This window comes from Rissa tridactyla, chromosome 5 (assembly GCF_028500815.1).
Source record: "Rissa tridactyla isolate bRisTri1 chromosome 5, bRisTri1.patW.cur.20221130, whole genome shotgun sequence".
Lineage (NCBI taxonomy): Eukaryota > Metazoa > Chordata > Aves > Charadriiformes > Laridae > Rissa > Rissa tridactyla.
The window spans coordinates 59,118,547-59,135,796 of record NC_071470.1 but is presented as its reverse complement, the minus strand read 5'-3'; the positions used below and the strand labels follow the sequence as shown (position 1 = coordinate 59,135,796).

Genomic DNA, 17,250 nt, shown 5'->3' with positions numbered 1-17,250 from the left:
GCTACAGGCCAGCAAGTGGGAGATAACCCCTTTTTCTCAGGTTTGCAAGGCTGTCACACTCACTGCAGCACCAAATGTTGTGCTGCTGTTCTCCTCAACTCAGCTCTGTCCTACCCACTGCTTCACGTTTGCTAACTTCAGAGGGGCACGTGGGGCAAGAAAATCTCTCTCTGCCTGTCTTCTAGGGTAGGGGTGGGTGGATTATCTGAGCCTTAAATCAAGCATTTAATTAAATCAAACAAATCAGGCACCTGCTGAGTGAGGCAGAGCCTGTTTCTGCATGTTGGAGGCTGCAGTAAAAACACTGAGACCCAAAGTCATGCTTTGTGGATGTGGGCCATGATTTCCTCTGGATGGGAAGATGGGTATGGAGTCCTGGGGCATTCCAGCCCCTTCCGGGGTTGTCCAGAGCAGAGCTGCAGGGTTAATACAAAAAGTGCCTTTAGATACAGGTTAAATACAGCTTCTCTACAAGCCATACAAGGGAGCCTGATCTCAACTGATGTCTAGAGGTAGTCATGAAATATAAAAAGCACTAAAGTTATTTAAGTTTATTCTTCCCACTTTTCTTCCAAAGATGCGTAACACTTTCTTGCCAGGCCTGTTAGCAGAAAAGTTCAACATACTAAAAAAGCAAACAAAAGTCCTCAACTTCATGAGAAACTGTTTAAAATCCTTGTGAAACCATGCTTAATTAACTGTTTTGTGGCATGTTGCATAAGTGATGGACCCCTTTCCCCCCCCTTAGTGGTTTCCACAGTTCTGTGCATGGGTGCCATCCTGATTTAATGACCTAGAATTATGTCTAATTGCTGTTCTACTCTTCTTTCCCACACCATGTGGGGCAAGGAACTTTTCTCATGATAACAGTGCCTTAGCTTTTTATTTTTTTTTATATTGTCATTTTGACTCCTTTTATGCCCTGATCTGAGGCCTATTAAAATAATTCTGTTCCATAGCATGTTAAGAGAATGACTTGGCACATCTTGCACTGAGAAAATGGCTCCCCAAAAGGTGGTGTTTCCCCAGGCTGGCTGGACATTTGGAAAGCAAGTGCCATCCAAGCAAGGTGTCTAGACTACCTTTACTCAGTATGGGGCACAGGAGGACTCATTCTGAATGTTTAACATAGGTTAGATAAATCATGCCCTAAAAATACTTGTTTTTTCCCCTTATTGCCTTATAAAGGGTGAAGACAAATAACCGCAACATAAGCACATACCCCAAATATGTGTAAAGAAAAGGGAGATGAACCATCTCCACAGTGTCTGTGTTATAATAGTTCTAGTATCTGAAAGAAGATACGGTAAAAGGAAGTATCAGGGGCAGAGGTGGATAGAAAGAAGCAGGAGAGAGGATAAAGGACAGCACATCTAGCCTATCATGTAGCTCATACATGCCACATCAGGCAGTAAAAAAAAAAGAAAAAAGAAAAAAGCATGTGTGTATGTGTGTGTTAGAACATCCTCTGCCTAGTTAATCTGCATCTCATTAAGCAGCTTAGACAACTTTTCAAGTTTCTAAACCGAAACGCTTGCTCTGCTCCTCCTTTTCTGCCAAAGCATACTCCTAGAATTGTGCTTTTGGGCATCAGAAGCATATGGAGCATCAGAGTAAGCTATGTTGCTCCAGCATCTGAATACCCAGCAACTCCCATTTTGGCACCCCAAAAAAAAAAAGAGGCAAGATTTTTCAGGAAGCGCCGTTTCTATTTTGACAACCTAAACTGTCAAATTTAGTTCCTGTGTGAAAAGTGAATGCTCGTGACAATCCGAACCTCTTTTTCGCTCGTCACCAGGCGCTGCTAAGCTACATCCCCCATGACCCCACCACCACTCCAGGCCTGCCAGGCATTCAGAGCTGCCGAATTCACACCTCTCTCAGCCCCTTGGCCCACCTGCACGCCTCTCCTCAGACGCTGGCACCATGAGGCTGAAGGGAGACCTTCTCCCTCTCTGCAACTGCCTGAAAGGAGGGTGTAGAGAGGTGGGGGGTTGGTCTCTTCTCCCAAGTAACAGGCAATAAGACAAGAGGAAATGGCCTCAAGTTGCGCCAGGGGAGGTTTAGATCGGATATTAGGAAAAAATTTTTACACTGAAAGGGTCATTAAGCATTGGAACACGCTGCCCAGGGAAGCGGTTGAGGCACCATCCCTTGAGGTATTTAAAAGATGGGCAGACATAGTGCTTAGACATACGGTTTAGATTAGTGATGGTTTTTGTCAGAGTTAGGCTCATGGTTGGACTAGATGATCTGAACAGTCCCTTCCCAGCTGGGCGATTCTACGATTCTATATAACCCCGGTGGCTGGGGGAGAAACTGCCACTTACTGATGTCCCCTCCCGCAGGCACTGGCAGCTAGAGGGTAAACTGAAGGTGAGGGGGGGTCGCAGCCCCTCACTGACGTCCCGAGATGGCGGCGCTCAGGCCGAGGCACGGCGCCTCACGCCGGCCCGGACGCCTCGCCTGACGTCACTTCCCGCCCGCGCACCGCCCTTAACGGCCGTCCGCCAACGGCTGCTTTTCCCCCATGGCGGCCGCGGCGGCGGCCGGGGGGGTAGGCGGCGGCGGCGGCTCGGCGGCGCTGGGCGACAGTGGTGCTATCGACTACTCGGTGCACGAAGCGTGGAACGAGGCCACCAACGTGTACCTGCTGGTGGTGCTGGCCAGCCTGGCCCTCCTCGTCTACGCCCGCCGGTGAGGGAGGAAAGGGGGGGCGGTGGGAGGCGGGGCGAGGGCTCCTGCCGGACAGCGGCCGCGCCGGCCCCACGTGTGGCCGGGCCGGGCCGGACCGGGCCTCTCACCGCCTTGCTCCCGTCGCAGGAACAAGAGGAGGATCATGCGCATCTTCACCCTGCCCCCGGCCGCCGAGACGCCGCCCGAGCCCAACTTCTACGACAGCATGAAGAAGATCCGCCTGCGGCAGCAGCTGGAGATGTACTCTATCGGTGAGTCAACGGAGAGAGGGGGCTCCCCTGGGCCCGTGGGGTTACTGGGGACGGTTCCTGCGGGGGTGGCCTCCAGCCGGCCTGTCCCCCTGCGGTGGGGGCCTGTGGCACCCTGCGAGCAGGGGTTCTGCCGGAGCGTGGGGCACAGGACTGAGGTGTGAGGGAGCGGCCGTGCGAGTCTCTTCTAGCTGACAAAACGAATCCGATGGTGAAGTTAAAGAGAGCTGGGAATGTCTGACTATTGTCAAAACGTGGAAGGATTTGTAAAAGTTGAGAGGACTGTGGAATTGCAAGTAATTCAACTTCATACACTGAAAATAAATGAGAATTTTACTGTACCAATATGTGTTGCCACTCCTGTCTTAATGTTGAAGGTCAGGATGGAGGTAGGAAAGGGCCCCATGCCTCTGATGTTCCAGAGGTCCAGTTCAGAGAAACACCTGTACTTGCTTCACTTCTGCCATACATGCATGCCTAGAGGGAATACATGCAAGAAATAGTTAATGAATTGAAACCACCTTTTAAATGTAAAGATTTAATATAAAGACTCTTAAGCCAGGCCATTGCATTCTGTAGGAAGCAGATCCTTTTTTGTTCCTACAGAGGAATGCCTGCTGGCATTCATTGTTGGTGTTTGTTCCACCACACACAACTCTTTGATCTCCCTTTGCCTTGCTAACCAGATTAATTTTGAAGTCAATGTAGTTGTTAGCTTGTGGCTTGTATATTGTGGAGGAGATGAGTGATGTGGAGATCAACTTTGTGACTAACAAGTCGCTCAGGTCATCTGTAGCCATAGTCTTTAATTTTTTTTTAAATGAAAGGACCTGAACAGAATCATAGTTTTCTGCCATTAATTTACTGATGTTTTGCTATGACCCCACTGTTCAGCCTTTCCAAGGCCATGCACTAAAGGACTAGTTCCACATGGTGAGTCGAACTTCCCCTTGTGTGGCTAAGTGGTGAAATGACATTCTCCAAGTCTATTTCTTGATTGTTATCTTATTTATACATGTGTATATATATAGATATGTATACAGGCACACACATATATATGCATGTATATAATAAATGGTATAATTGGTGTTGATCGGTGTTTCTTTTTTTCAGCAAGGAAGTATGAACAACAGCAGCAGCAGCCACCAAAACAGACTGAAAGCGTACAGCTCTCAGTGGAGTGAAGCCCACAGTTGTAGCAACTCAGGGTTTATTTCCAGTGCTGATGATAAGAGTCAGTGTGGAGCTATCTTCAAGGCCTCTTAATTGATACATAGCTAAAGGCAAGGGGTAAAGGAAGGGGACTCTCCTAAAAAATTTTGTTCTCAGAGCCCCATGAAGTAAACTGAGTGCCTACTGAAACATTGAGCATGAAAGTACCCAACACAGGACAGACCTGCTCAGAGAAACCTCCGAAGGTAGAGAAGTGCAGTCTTACCAATATTTTAAATTATTTCTCTCTCTGCCAGCACCTTGGAAATCAGCTCCTACCTTTTCTGGTAACGGCACCCTAGGGAAAGTAAAGCAGTACCTATCTGCTGGGAAACCTTTTTGTTTCTTGATCACACAGTGCTGAATTTGCTGAATGATTTCAGTAAATGTGAGTGAAGATACTGTGGCCTTACTGCCTTGTGAAGGCGAACAAAGAGCTCTGAGAGCCCAGCATGTTGCTGGCGGTAGCGCAGAGAGATTCTGGCCTCTCTGTTTATATGGAGGTTGCACGTGCAATACTGTGAACCTTTCCTGGAGAAGCTCTGAGAAGTACACGGTGAATTGGATGTCTAGAAGACACTTTAAGCCAATACGGTAATGTTAATAGCAAAGGTGGTTAGCGTAATTTAGCCAAATTGCTTTAAAGAATGGAACTGTCTATAAAAATTTGCATAAACAGAAAGATCATGGCTTACGCAGAAGAGACATCACACCCCAGTTACTTTATTTCTTTCTAGGTAAATCACAAACTCATTTAATTTAAAGAATACTGCATAAATCACTTCTTAATAAAAGCATCATGAAAACTACTTGAAGATGTATCCTGCTGTAATTCCTAACATTGCACGACTTGAGCGGTGAGCAGAACATTAACAAACCGCACAGAGCGCTGGGGGCCTACGCCCAGAAGGAGGGTTTTTTTCCCCAATTCTGTGTTAAAATAGATGAAGCCTTGGGGCAGTGGTAAATAGCACTGCAGTTCCGAATTATCTGTACTGTAGGGACTGAAGCACGAACCGGGCCGCACCGACCCCGGCGGGAGGCGGCCAGGCGCGTGCGCCCCGGGGAAAGGGGCCCGTTGGGGTGAAGCCATCCGCGGCGGCGGCCCCTCCGGACACCTGCCCCGCCCGTCACTGGGAAAAACCGAAGCGCGGGGCAGAGGGAAGCGAGAGGCCGCGGGAACCCCGGGGCCCGCCCTCCCCCCGCGTCTCCCCCTTTTCCTTCCAACGCTACACCGTCCGTACGACGACCCGGCTGCGCGCCCTCTCCCCGGGGCTGCGCGGTATTTACACGGGACGGACGGACGCCCGGCCCGGCGGCGCAGCCCCTCTGCCCGCGTCCCCATCCATCCACCTCCCCCGGAAGCAGCGCCCCCCTCCCCTCCGCGCCGACCTCACTTCCTGCCGCCGCTTCCGCCTCCGGGCCGTGCCGTGCCGGCTGCCGCCGCCGCCGCTGCAGTTGTGAGGCCGGAGGGCGCCCGCCGGGCGGTGAGTGGGGGCCGCGGCGAGGCACGCGCGCGGGGGCGCCCCGCCCTCGCCCCTCCCCTCGCCCGGTTGGCGCGGGGTGGGGGGGGGGCGCGGCGCGCGGGGGGCCGTTGCGAGGCGGGAAGGGGCCGCCTGAGGAGAGAGCACGGGCGGCGGTGGGGAGGGGGCGACCGGGGCCGACTCCGGCTGCGCTTGAGGCTCCGGAGCGGGCTGTGGGACCGCCGGGCCGGGTGGGTTCCCCCTCCGTCCTCCGCGGGAGGGCTTTCCGTCTCCTGTGCCCGGCTTCAGCCCGACCCGGCGCCGTAGCGGCGTCCCGGCGCGGTGGTTGTAGCGGGAGCTCTGCCCGCCTTCCCAGCGGCCCGGCCCACCCCAGCGGTCAGCCGGCGAGGAGCCCTGCCTCGTGGCGCATCTGCTGTCACGCTGGCCGGGGCTACTGTGGTCAGCAGCCATCCGGTGCGGCCCCGCGCGCTTCAATAAAGCAGCGTGTCAGAACGAAACCCTTTTCTCCGGCTTCCTAAACCCGGCCGTCTGTAACTAGTAATTTTACAATTTTCCTCACAGCCGAGCTGGAAGCACTGTGAAGCGCATAGAAATCTCAGGCGCCTCCCAGCTCCGCTTGTATTCGTGGACCTGAGGTAGCAGCACAAGTATTTCACCAACTTACCTGTAGAGACAAAACGTGTTTAAGGAGAGGCAACCAAAGCTAAAGCTTCTCCGGGGCACATGCCTTTCGCATTTGCCTAACGCGTTTGCATGAGAAGAATGGTGCTTGAACCATGAGCGACCGGCAGGTAGTGGTTTCTTTTCCTGACCTAAGTGCAGTTATCGAAGTTCTGTCCTAGCAAAACTATACCCTGTTTTGTTGCGAGTTTTTATATTTTAGTTTTACCATACAAGTATGCTTTGGAATGGAAAGTGCAGCCACCTTTTGAAATTTTACTTCAAATTTCTGCAGTGATCTTTACTCATTAATTCATGATATTGCATGTAGAAATAAAGTGCTTTCTTTAATTGGTAGTAAAAAATTGGTGAATAAAAGCAAAGGCAGATAAGGTAGAGACAGTAGATCTATTTTTTTATGTCCATTTGCACTAGTTGGGCTTGTAGGCATGAGCAGAAACAGATTCTCAAACTCTTGTGGACCTTTGTTCATGCTGAATTATTAGATGTCTTGGATGGGGAAAGCTTGCGACCTTTAAAAAAATTGTGCCAAAGTTATCTTTAGTCGCGTTTATTTTTGAGAATGCTGTACAGAGGCAAATCTTACTAGCTTACCCAATGCTGTTTAAAAAGCTGTGTATGATATGTAGATTTAGTGGTGTCTGATAGCACAAAGGGTGCGAGGGAAGGCTTTCAAAGCAGTTAAAACTTTGCATATATAAGATACCGCAAAAAAGCGTTAGCAAGTTGCTCTCAATTATAACTCAGATGTTGTTGAGAATCTGACCGCTCTGTTGTGTCCATGGGAGCTGCTGAACAGTCAGATCTTTGTAAATGCAGTTTTCAGATGAAGTTACAACCATGACTCTCTAATCTTATGCGAAAACTATAATCTTCTGCTAAGTGGTGGAAAAGTTACCTCTCTCTTCATAACTAAAATGTGGCTGGCTAGGTTTTATACTCAATGCAGCTCAGAAAATCAAAGCTTTTCAGATAGAGCTTTATAAACTCTGTGACAAGGCTCAAGAGGGTCTTACATATTTCTAAGCTATGAGTGTGGCTGTGTTTAAAGCTGGAGTTGTAAACTCTGTGGGCCTTCTTGTGAAAGTATCTTCCCCCGTGCCATGAGCATTTTGAGTTTCAGTCCAGTGTTACATGCTCGGATAGTATGAACTGGCATGTGCCGTCTGAGCCCAGATGACAACGTAGCCTGTAGCAGCTGCTGTGGTGTGTTATAGCCATAAGAGTTACGAATTTCAGCAGAGTGACACTTGGGTGGTGCTAAACTTGTTCTCAAACTTCCTTCTTTCTGCCTCCCGGTCTGTCAAGAAGACCCTCAGGGGAAGCCTTTGCTGTGCCACTTGTACCGCTGACGCCAAGTAGAAACTCTGAAAATAGGGAGAATATCCCAGTGCCTTTGTCCAAGGTTGGTTTGCCAGGAAGTTTCTTCAGCGCAATGCAAAATTATTCATTGAGAATATTCTAACCTATGATGAATCTTTATGTAATTTGCATTTTGCATATATGATTAAGCAGCATTGGCCAAAAGCCTGGTGACAGCACAGGGATCTGGAATGTCTCCCTGTTGCCTGGGCAGTTTATTCACGTTAGCTTACTTTTGTGAGCATAATCGCTCCTTTTAAAGTCCTCCTGAACTCGGGAGTGCCGCTGCTATTGAGCAAGCTGAAATTATACACGCTGCAGAGGGAAAGGTGGGGATGTTGCAACTTAACCTCTCTTTCGAAGGAATTTTTGCCCCAGCCCTAATTTCTACATTAAAGAGATTGAAAATTGTCACTACGTGCCTTCTTCAACAGAGAAGAAGCATCTTGTTGGAAAACGTGCTATTAACTCCATGATGTCTTTGGCCTGTTATGCCTAAAGAGCAATGGTGTTTGGAGGAGGCTTGCTGACAAAGCACGCTCTTCAGTCATGGTTGCGTATGTTCTGAATCGGAAGTAGCAATCAAAAGGCGTTCCCTTTGCCCTCCGAATGCTTAAACCGTGTTTTAGTCATGGTAAGGAACCTGGGTGATGTCACCTAGTTTATTAACATAGTCGCTCACACAAAAAGGCAGCACTTGTTCTTGTCCTTGAGACAGGGCTGCCACTGAAGAGCAGAAGGTTTCAGTGCCTCGGGCCCCTGAGAAAGGAGGTAAGATCCTTTACTTTGCAGCCCTGTTTCTGTTGTGGCATAAGAGTTAAGGGCTAAGAACAAGTTTCTTGTAGTCTAACAAGTTCTGTCAGAAATTGGTGTTGCCTGGGTCGGCAGGACTCCCTGCTGACGAAGGGACAGGTACTGAGTATGACCAGAGATAATGACTGCTGGCAGAACACCCCAAAGCCAGCGCGAATGTCCCATGAGAAATCTGACATCGGGGAGCAGAAATCAGTACTACTTCTGTAACAGAAGACAAGAAGGGAGGAGGAAAAAACCAACACCTTGTGTTAAGAGCAAAAGGCTCAGGATGTCTTTAGGCAGGAAAAATCCTGCCTTAATAACTCCTTTTTCCAACTCCCAGAAAAAAAAAAAAAAGGCTGATAAAACTTCTCAGTGTTCAGTTGTCTCTGTGAAATCTGTGCTTACAAGGAAAAGGCTAAGGACCTTTTTAAGAATGAAGGTGCTTTGCCTGCTTTTTGCAAGGAATGTCTAAGCTTTGGGTGTTACTTTAATAAAAATAATTCCTGATCTTTTTATGGAATATCTGAACTCTGGGCGTTACTTTAATAAAAATAACTCCAAACTCCAAGATTAACAGAATTACTAAAAGGAGTTAGTTCTCAATGAGAAAAACAATAAACTGAATTTGGAATTTCTGAACCAAGCCCTCGAAGGCAATTTGTGGCAAAACTCCAGAAAAAGAAAAAAAGAATCTCAATTTTATAAAATAGCCATATATCTTCTTTCTCAGTTATAGCCAGGCACTGCTTTGAAAATTGATTCTCCCCTCAGAGAGGCCTTGGAATGAGGTGTTTTAGGAGAACTGGGTATAATTTTAATCTAACAGTAAAATGTGTTAATGATCTTAAAAATCTTGCTGCTCAAATCAGGGATTTGCTGAAATTGGAGTCTGAGAAAATACCTTACATTTTCACTTCTGAAGACAAACTTAGCTCCTGAGTCTGTGAAGGAGTAGTCCCCTTCGGTTCCCGCCAGGCTGTCAGTCTTGCTGGAACTGGTTTTATACATCCGTGATGTATAAAGGCACGAGTGGGTCTATGGCTTGCTCCTGAGAAAGACCGCGGTTTGGACAAGATTATAGAAACATTGTCTTTTTTGTAATGGAATAGAAGGAGTATTTTGAAAAGACTCGCCTGGCAGGAGGGCTGTATTACTTTCCAAAATATCCTCTGGATCATCCTGAAAATATAGTTTGGAATATGCTCTTGACTGACAGCGTAGGGTGGGAAGCATAAATTCCTGAACAGGAAAAGATGTACGTTGGTTGTGCAATGGGAGACTCCATGTGATCTCGTTATTTATGGCGCTCCTCTCAGATCTCTTTCTGGGATTCGAACAGCTGCTGTGAACTTTACCCAGCAGAGAGTAGTTGGTATGTTTGAACGACTCTATTTTGCCGTTGCTCAGATCGTGGTGTACACTCCGATGAGCAACATTAGAACCAACTTCTGAGAGTGACACTGGTGGTAAAAACAGAGCAGAACTTAGGGAACCCTTCAACTCGTTGATGAAAAGCTTGAAGGGGAAAAAAAAGTAAGAGTATTATCTTCCATAGCTTTGGTTGGTGGACACCAGGGAGTGATAGTTGAAGGCGTCCAATTTCTTTATACTGTAATATGGAAGGAAGGGTGGACTGCTTTTTCTTTTCAGAGGGAAGGTTGGAAGGGTAGAGGCAGAGGCACGGGCTTTTTCAATCTTACCTCTTTTCTTCATGACCATCTTGTTAAATGGCAGCAACGTTTTTTTTCAGCAAATTGCCTTCACTTTGGTAATGAGCTGTGGCTCGTTGTGCATTTTGGTATGTGGCAGTGCCATTGCTAAATAGATCCAAATCTACAGCCAGATAAGGCTTGGAATAATTGGTGTTCTTAGCTCAACTAAATAACCAAGTTCACATGATCTGTAAGTGGCCAGTGGATTTTTTCTTAGGCAAAGTATGTACTGCTTGTATTGCACATTTATTCGAAGCTAATTTTAGCACAGCAGACTGAGAATTCTAGCAGCCAAAAATACCTTTGAGTCCGTTAAAAGATTTCCTTACCCAAACTCCATTTTTATGTGTGACAAACAGAAAATATCTCATCTTTTTGACTTCGTATTCAGTAACAATCCAAAAGTGGTGAAAGCGTTGCACTCAAGGCCTCCAAGATTACTTCTGCTACTGCTGATGGGAGAATTGTTCTCTATCATTACTGTCTTCTCTTTCAACCTCAGCAAATCCTGAAATGCCAAAGGCAAACCACTTGATGGCTGATCAGAGGTCCTGGAGATGCTGGTATGGCACTGCTCTGAAACTTGTGGCTTGGACCTCTGTTTGAGCGTTGCCTAAGAGCATTGTAGAAGTTACTCTGACCAGTGTGTTGTCTTTACACACGTGAGACAGAAGAACAGGAAAGTGTATATGGCCTCTTAGGAAGAAAGTATTAAGATCATCGCTCTGGAGCAGAGTTTCTAAAACTGCTGCGTAACTATTAAACAGCATGGGGAGGTCACTGGGAAGTATACCATGGGACAATTTGACAGCCATGAGACTTGTGATTTTTATTGACTCTGGTCAGTATATGATACTCAAATAGACAAAGTTGCATGTGGTTGCATTACTTAATGAGCTAACACTTGGCAAAGTGTTGCCTGTTACCAGTTCTGTTAGTGCTATTTTGATCATTAAAGAGCTCCATTTGTTTATGGACCGTGGGTTTAGACAGGAGTTTTCTCTTGACCGGTTGCTTGCCTGAGGATTATTCTAAAGAAGGATGAAATGGTGTAATTTTCTTTTTGGTTGAGGCAAAGTAGTACTCTCTTGCCATAATTCACCAGTTCCAAGCCCATAATCAAAACACTTGCGGTAAAACAGTGATGGCTATTTGTTGTTTCTCACAGATGCTCTAAAAACTTCGTCATCTCCTTGGGGGGCCATCTTCCCATGAGATACCAGCCAGCCCTACGTTTGGACCTGATCTTTGGGATTAAGAACCTGTGGCATGGGGTCCAAAGTTCTCTTCTTTTCCCAGAGGCTGGGAGAAGAAAATGCAGCCCAAATAGTTACTGAAAGCAGGACTGTTTTGGGAAGACGAGAGGATCTAGAACCTCAAGTTTGCTTTAAGAGTCTCACATCCTTGTCTGCTGCTTGCATAGATCATTATTTTTTTTTTCAACAAGCTTGTTGAATGAAGGTGTGGCTTTGTCCCTCATGCCTCTTGCAAGCATTGTGTGAGCAGAAACAGCAGTGACTAATAGCACTGGAGCTTTAGTAAGTACTTAGCGTAATAATCATGGTGAATATGTCATGAGCTCATCCATAACAACATAGGCTAACAGAGGAACCTGCATCCCACAGGAACATCAGCCATGAGCAAAATGGGATTGTTTTTTCTTGGTTGGACACTGTTGTTCTTTATCCAGGCATGGAGATGGGAATTCTTTGCTGAGAGGGAGAGGTTCCTGTGTGACTTGAAAAGCCCAGCATGGTATGCTTGCTGTCGGTTCCTTTATAACTAATTTCATCAGAATCTCAGGGGGGTTGAAGGCACACAACACAGGGCAAAACAGTTTGCTTATAAAGGTGGCAGCTCTGGAGTGGAAAGGATCAGAAAAGTGAGCTTGCAAGATCTGAAAGACGGTAAGGCCTGGTGAAATTCTGGTGGAGCTGCCAGAAAGATCCTACCAGCAGATCCCAGAAGTTTAGCATATAGAAATGTTGCTGGATAACTGTTGCTAAGTTGTTGCCTTAAAGGCCCTCGGATTACGTTCCTGCTTTGTAACAGAGCACCGTATGGGATGGGAGTTTATGGTGCAAGCCAAGGGCTGGAGCCCTCAGAAGGGGAAGAAAGGTAGTTAATAGCTGTGCTAGTTCCCATAGTGCACAAACAAAGGCATGTTTAAGTGAAATTGAAAATCAGTACATTTGAAACCTGGCATAATTATACCACATGATATTGCTGAGGCCAAAAGTTTAGTCGGATTCCAAGCAGACCTGGACATTTATATATATATAATGACAACATCCAGAGTTGCAGTAAATAGGATTAAAAATAAAATAAGCATATAAACCTTCACGCTAATTGATGAGGTCAGGAAGGAATTTCCCCTTTGGGTGAATTACATCATTGTTCACTACCTGAGCTGTTCCACCTTCTGAAGCATCTGGTCCCGATCATAGGAGGCAGGATTCTCAAACAGATGGACCAGTAATCTGACCTGTCGTGGCAGTGCTTAGCTTGCCCTGCCTGGATAGAATCCTGTTGAAAGGGTTTGAGAAGAGTTTTCTTTTTTTTTTTTTTTTAAGGATTTTATGAGGCCACTTGCACTGCAGTATGTGTCTATTTTTCCAGTTTCTTGTTGGCGAAAGAGGACAACTGTTGACCAAATGCCTTTAATGAATCCCGAGAAGTGCCTGCTGGCATGTCAGCAGCAGCCCACGTAAAGATGGAATTGAGATGGGCACACAAGGCATGGCTGTATTGCTCCGTAGATTAAAAAGTAGCTCTGTGAGCAGCTGAACTAGGGAAGATGAGTTTACTGCAGCTTTTTCAGTTTTGGTGTCACTGAGGTACCGTAAACATCTTCCCTTCTTTCTTTCCATTATATAGCAATACTGTTAGCATCCCTGATTTTCCCAACAGCACAGTGTCTGAGCAGCCCCTCACTGCCCCATAGTTTTTGTGTATATTTAATTAAAATATAATGTCTCGATGATTTTTGTGAACGAGGCATGTTGTTCAGGGGACTGCCTTGGTTATTTATTCTGCATCCCTGTTGTAGGAATTGAGCACCTGTGAAATCTCTATCCTTTTCCATCAGATCAGGTTGAAATTGGCCTTATAATTTACGTTTCTGTGCATGGGACAGTCAGTTGTGGTTATGTAACCCTTGTTTCCTCGGGAAACAAGGGAAAATATCAGTCTTCCAAGCAAGTTCCTGTGGAATACTTTTTCTCTGAAAGCAATTAGGTTCATGAACAGTTACAGCAAATAATTGAGGCATGTGTGCTTTTAAAACATGCCCTGTGTAATCTTAAGACTTTCCCCAAGGTATAAGGGAAAGGCTTCCTTGCCAAAATACTGTAATTGAGTTAACAGTCCAGGAGGTTGCTGTGTTTTGTTACTGAGCTACAAAATTCTTCTGCCAGTGTTGGCTGCTATGAAGATCAAAGTTAGAAGTACCAGCCTGCCAGTAAATTGTCTCTTCAAAAGAAAACAGGAAATTCCTCGGTTGTTTCAGGTGACAGCCAGCGTCAGATCTTTTTGACAATTATTAATCTTTTTCTGCAGTTCTCTTTCTGCATTTAACAGTCAGCAGCCTGGGTGCCTTGTAATCTGTACGGTGCATATGCTGAATGTAGACATCTGATTAACGAGTGAGGATGTCAATAATAAATTGAATTACTTGTCAGTTAATTTCTGATGCTCAGAGAGAATATGGAGTTATGAGTATGGAACAGTGAAATGGTAGTTTCTGCTTCTTGTGTACACTGATCATGGTAAAAGATTAAGAATCACTGTGCTATAAAATAATTGGATGGTTATCTGGACATGTTCTGGATGACTTGCTGACGGGATGTGCGTGGCTGCCTCGGCTTTTGTGCTCTGTAAGCCCTCGAAATCTGTGATAGTTGCCTTTCAGTTGCCTGAGTAGGCAATAGCATGTTTCTCAATAGTGGACATGATCACTGAAGTGCAGGCTTTCAGGACTGTTTGCCTCCAAAACGCTTCTGAGGGTAAGGACTACTCCCAGAGTTCAGAATATGTGTTTTTCTTTGACATATAATCCTTGCACAGCACATACATTTCTGTCCGGTTACTTGACAGCTATTGTTTCTGCAATAACCAGAGCGTTGTCAGAGGGTTTCTCGCTTTGACTGTCCAAGGCTCAGTTATCTTCTGTACTGCAATGTGCAAGAACCAAAGCCAAGACTTTTTGTGCTCGGATGTGACTGTGTCCCTATGGCTGTCCCTCGTTTCTAGTGTAAGAGAGCAGGAACGGCCTGTTGTTTCGCTGGGAGGAGTTGGCGAAGGACTGTGCTGTCTTTCTGAGTGAAGTGTGCCCTGTGTATGGAGCATGCTGCTGTCAAGTGTGTTTGCAGAAGAAAAGGAGGATTTCAGATGGGACATGGAATTCTGAGAATTTGAGATGGTAGCTGATAAGAGGTAGGATCTGCTCTGCCTCTGCTAGGAAGAGATTTTGGTGCTAGTGTTTATTTAAAGATGGCCTTAACCCTAAAAGGGAGAGAGAAAATTACTTTCATGTTTCTGTCTGGCTGAGAGCTGGCTGGCAGAACAGCTTTGGTGCCTGCTTATCTGCCCTGAAGGCTTCATGGCCGGGGAGGCTGCAGAGATCATTTCTCCTGCACCACCTCGTTCAGCGTTCGGGCAAAATCGTGAGGCAGGCAAATGGTTTGGGCTGCTTGTTTGGACACAAGATGGCTGTATCTCCATTTTGCGGATGAGTCATCCCTCTGCCTTTTTGTTGTTAGACTCTGAACAGTGTTGCTGTTGGCTTTGGGCCTGCTTGATCCCGAGTTTTGGATGGCAGAAACAGACAGGCAAGTCCACTCCGCCACAACCCCAAATTTTATGACATGAGTCTGGGGACAAAGACACGTTGAAAGTACTTTAGGCCTTTGTTACCTTGTAGTTAAACTGCTGTAATGCAGAGAAAGCGTCTTCTCCGGTACCCGATTAAGTGTGTAAAAACACAAATGTACTGTGGAAGTTGCGTATATTAAGGAGCATTGGGGAAAGTAGAGGAGAGGTTTACATCTTTGTTTTTCATCTCAGTTGAGGGCTAGAGCTCTACTTACTTGGACAAATGGGTCCTGGGTAAAGATAACTTGCATTGTTTTCGGTAGCAGATAAGTTAGTAGATGGGTCAGCGGTTTCTTTTAGTTGAGCTGGCTGCCGCACACTAGTTCTGCAAGCTTGGCATCCGACGATGTTTTGCACAGTATGTAAGGCTAGCTGGTACAGGATTTCTCCTGCTCATCATGTCAGGAATGGAGGTGCACATGGGAGATTTCATTGGTTACCGCCATTTTGGCAGGCAATGTTTACATGCCTAGTTTGGCAAAAGTTTGCTTTTGTGAAAGGAAACTGATTTCCTAAAAGGAACTTGAATGAAAGTTGGGATTTTATTAAAGACACAGAGGCATATTATTATTCATCTTTCCTTGCTTCATCCCTGTGATGTTTCCTGTTTTGCTTCTTGAGATACAGGTGTCATGATGAGGAGCTTCTCAGAAACAGAAGTGGATGATGAGTGGAGATGAAGAAATCATACATTTAAGAAGTTGGCTCAAGTTTCCGTTACAGGCATGGAAAGTTTCTGAGACCAAGCCATGTGAGAAGAACATGAGTAAAGAAGAGGGAGATGTAGACCCAGACTTTCTAGAAGGGATTGCAGGATTTGAGAGGACGCTGCGCTAACTTCATGTAGTTTGCTTGCTTATTCATTTACCTGCGCCCCTGGATTGTAATACTTTGTTTGCATATCTGTTTGGAAGTTGAAAAATCCCCTCACATCTGTGTCTTTAATATAATCATGGCTTCAAACTTGTTTTAGGAAGAGCAGAACGTTGCTGTAGTTTTTATTTGTGGATTAGATAGCTTTGTATTTGAAATCAGTTTTGGTTTTTTGTAGAAAACTACATTGAATATGGAAAAGATCAGACCATGACCACTACAAAACGGGAAATCACAGGTTTTGCTTGCCTTTTATAAACAGCCTTTGCATAAAGAGTATGACAGGTGCATAGGTAAAAGAAAAAAAAAAGAGTAGTTAGCCCTCTAATTTGAGTGGTTTTATGCTGTCCTTAGACAGATGTCAGATTCAAATATTAATCAGTTCAATCTTTTTTTATTTGACTGTTGGTCACAAAAATTTTCCAGGTAGGAAAGGATTCTTGGCAGGGCTGTGGGGTTTACATGCAGCTTAATTCGTTTTGAGTTAGGGGAGAGCTTTTTAGAAACGTAGGGTTTTTTTAACATCTTGGCTGTTAGGTGAAGTATCTCCAAGGAAATACTATCCATGCAGTCCAGCAAGTTACGGTGCTGTGAATAGACTTACTTTTAGTAAGTCTCTGATAAGGAGTTACTAAGACTTTGACATATATGCCTTTAAAATTTTAAAATTAAGTGTAGTTTCCTATATTGGACAGTGTTGCTGGTAGAGGCAAAGAGCATCTTTATTTTTCTTACAAACTCTTATCTGTTGTTTTACCCTTAATAAAAGGCTATGGCTATTTTTGCATACTGGCCGAATATTTGGCCTTTAAGGGTATATAATTAGTTGGAAGAGTAAAAGCAGTTGTTCACGGACTGTTTTTTCTAATTAAAATAGTTCGAAATCATATAATTTTAGTTTCTTCCGAATAGATATGATTAGTGTGTTGGAAATACTTTTACAGTGGATATAAAGGGAACAGTTGAGAGACAGTGGCTGAGAATGTGTTCAGCTATTTTTGTAGCTAACAGTTCTATTTTTTTCAGTCTCTTTACTTAGATATTTTGGTATAATTTAACAGCTAAATTACATTTGGATACAAAAACTATTTGCACTTAGTAATATTTATATTTTAAAATAGATATTACTGTACTAATTGATAAGTAAATCGCAATGAATGTGAGAAAATCCTGGCCTATGTTATTACTTTGATAGAAATTTGAATATGGGATAGTATTGTTTGTACCATATAAAAATGTTTTCATGGATTATTAGCTGCTGAAACTGAAATCAATAAACTTTAGTTACTGTTGTTGACTGGAACAAGTAAA

General features: G+C 45.2%; 3 protein-coding genes across 4 annotated transcripts in view; 2 read left to right on the top strand and 1 right to left on the bottom strand.

Moving 5' to 3' along the window:
• The window catches only part of HGSNAT (heparan-alpha-glucosaminide N-acetyltransferase), a 26,217-nt gene extending 20,530 nt beyond the window's left edge, over positions 1 to 5,687 (bottom strand). Inside the window, exons 1-2 of the mRNA XM_054202997.1 lie at positions 5,550 to 5,687; positions 3,288 to 3,422 (exon numbers count right to left, since the gene is read on the bottom strand). The gene's annotated coding sequence lies outside the window, so the exon portion shown is untranslated. The remainder of the gene's footprint in view (positions 1 to 3,287; positions 3,423 to 5,549) is intronic.
• Positions 2,489 to 17,250, top strand: SMIM19 (small integral membrane protein 19). 2 transcript variants are annotated; one of them, XM_054203000.1, is made up of 3 exons: positions 2,489 to 2,697; positions 2,824 to 2,948; positions 15,694 to 17,250. In XM_054203000.1, exons 1-3 carry the CDS (start codon positions 2,531 to 2,533, stop codon positions 15,744 to 15,746), a joined length of 345 nt encoding a protein of 114 aa, XP_054058975.1. In that variant the 5' UTR covers positions 2,489 to 2,530; the 3' UTR covers positions 15,747 to 17,250. The 2 variants fall into 2 exon arrangements, with proteins under 2 accessions (XP_054058975.1, XP_054058974.1); XM_054202999.1 differs by lacking the exon at positions 15,694 to 17,250 and adding an exon at positions 4,059 to 4,966.
• SLC20A2 (solute carrier family 20 member 2) overlaps positions 5,521 to 17,250 on the top strand; it is a 59,082-nt gene continuing 47,352 nt past the window's right edge. The window contains exon 1 of the mRNA XM_054202989.1: positions 5,521 to 5,644. The gene's annotated coding sequence lies outside the window, so the exon portion shown is untranslated. The remainder of the gene's footprint in view (positions 5,645 to 17,250) is intronic.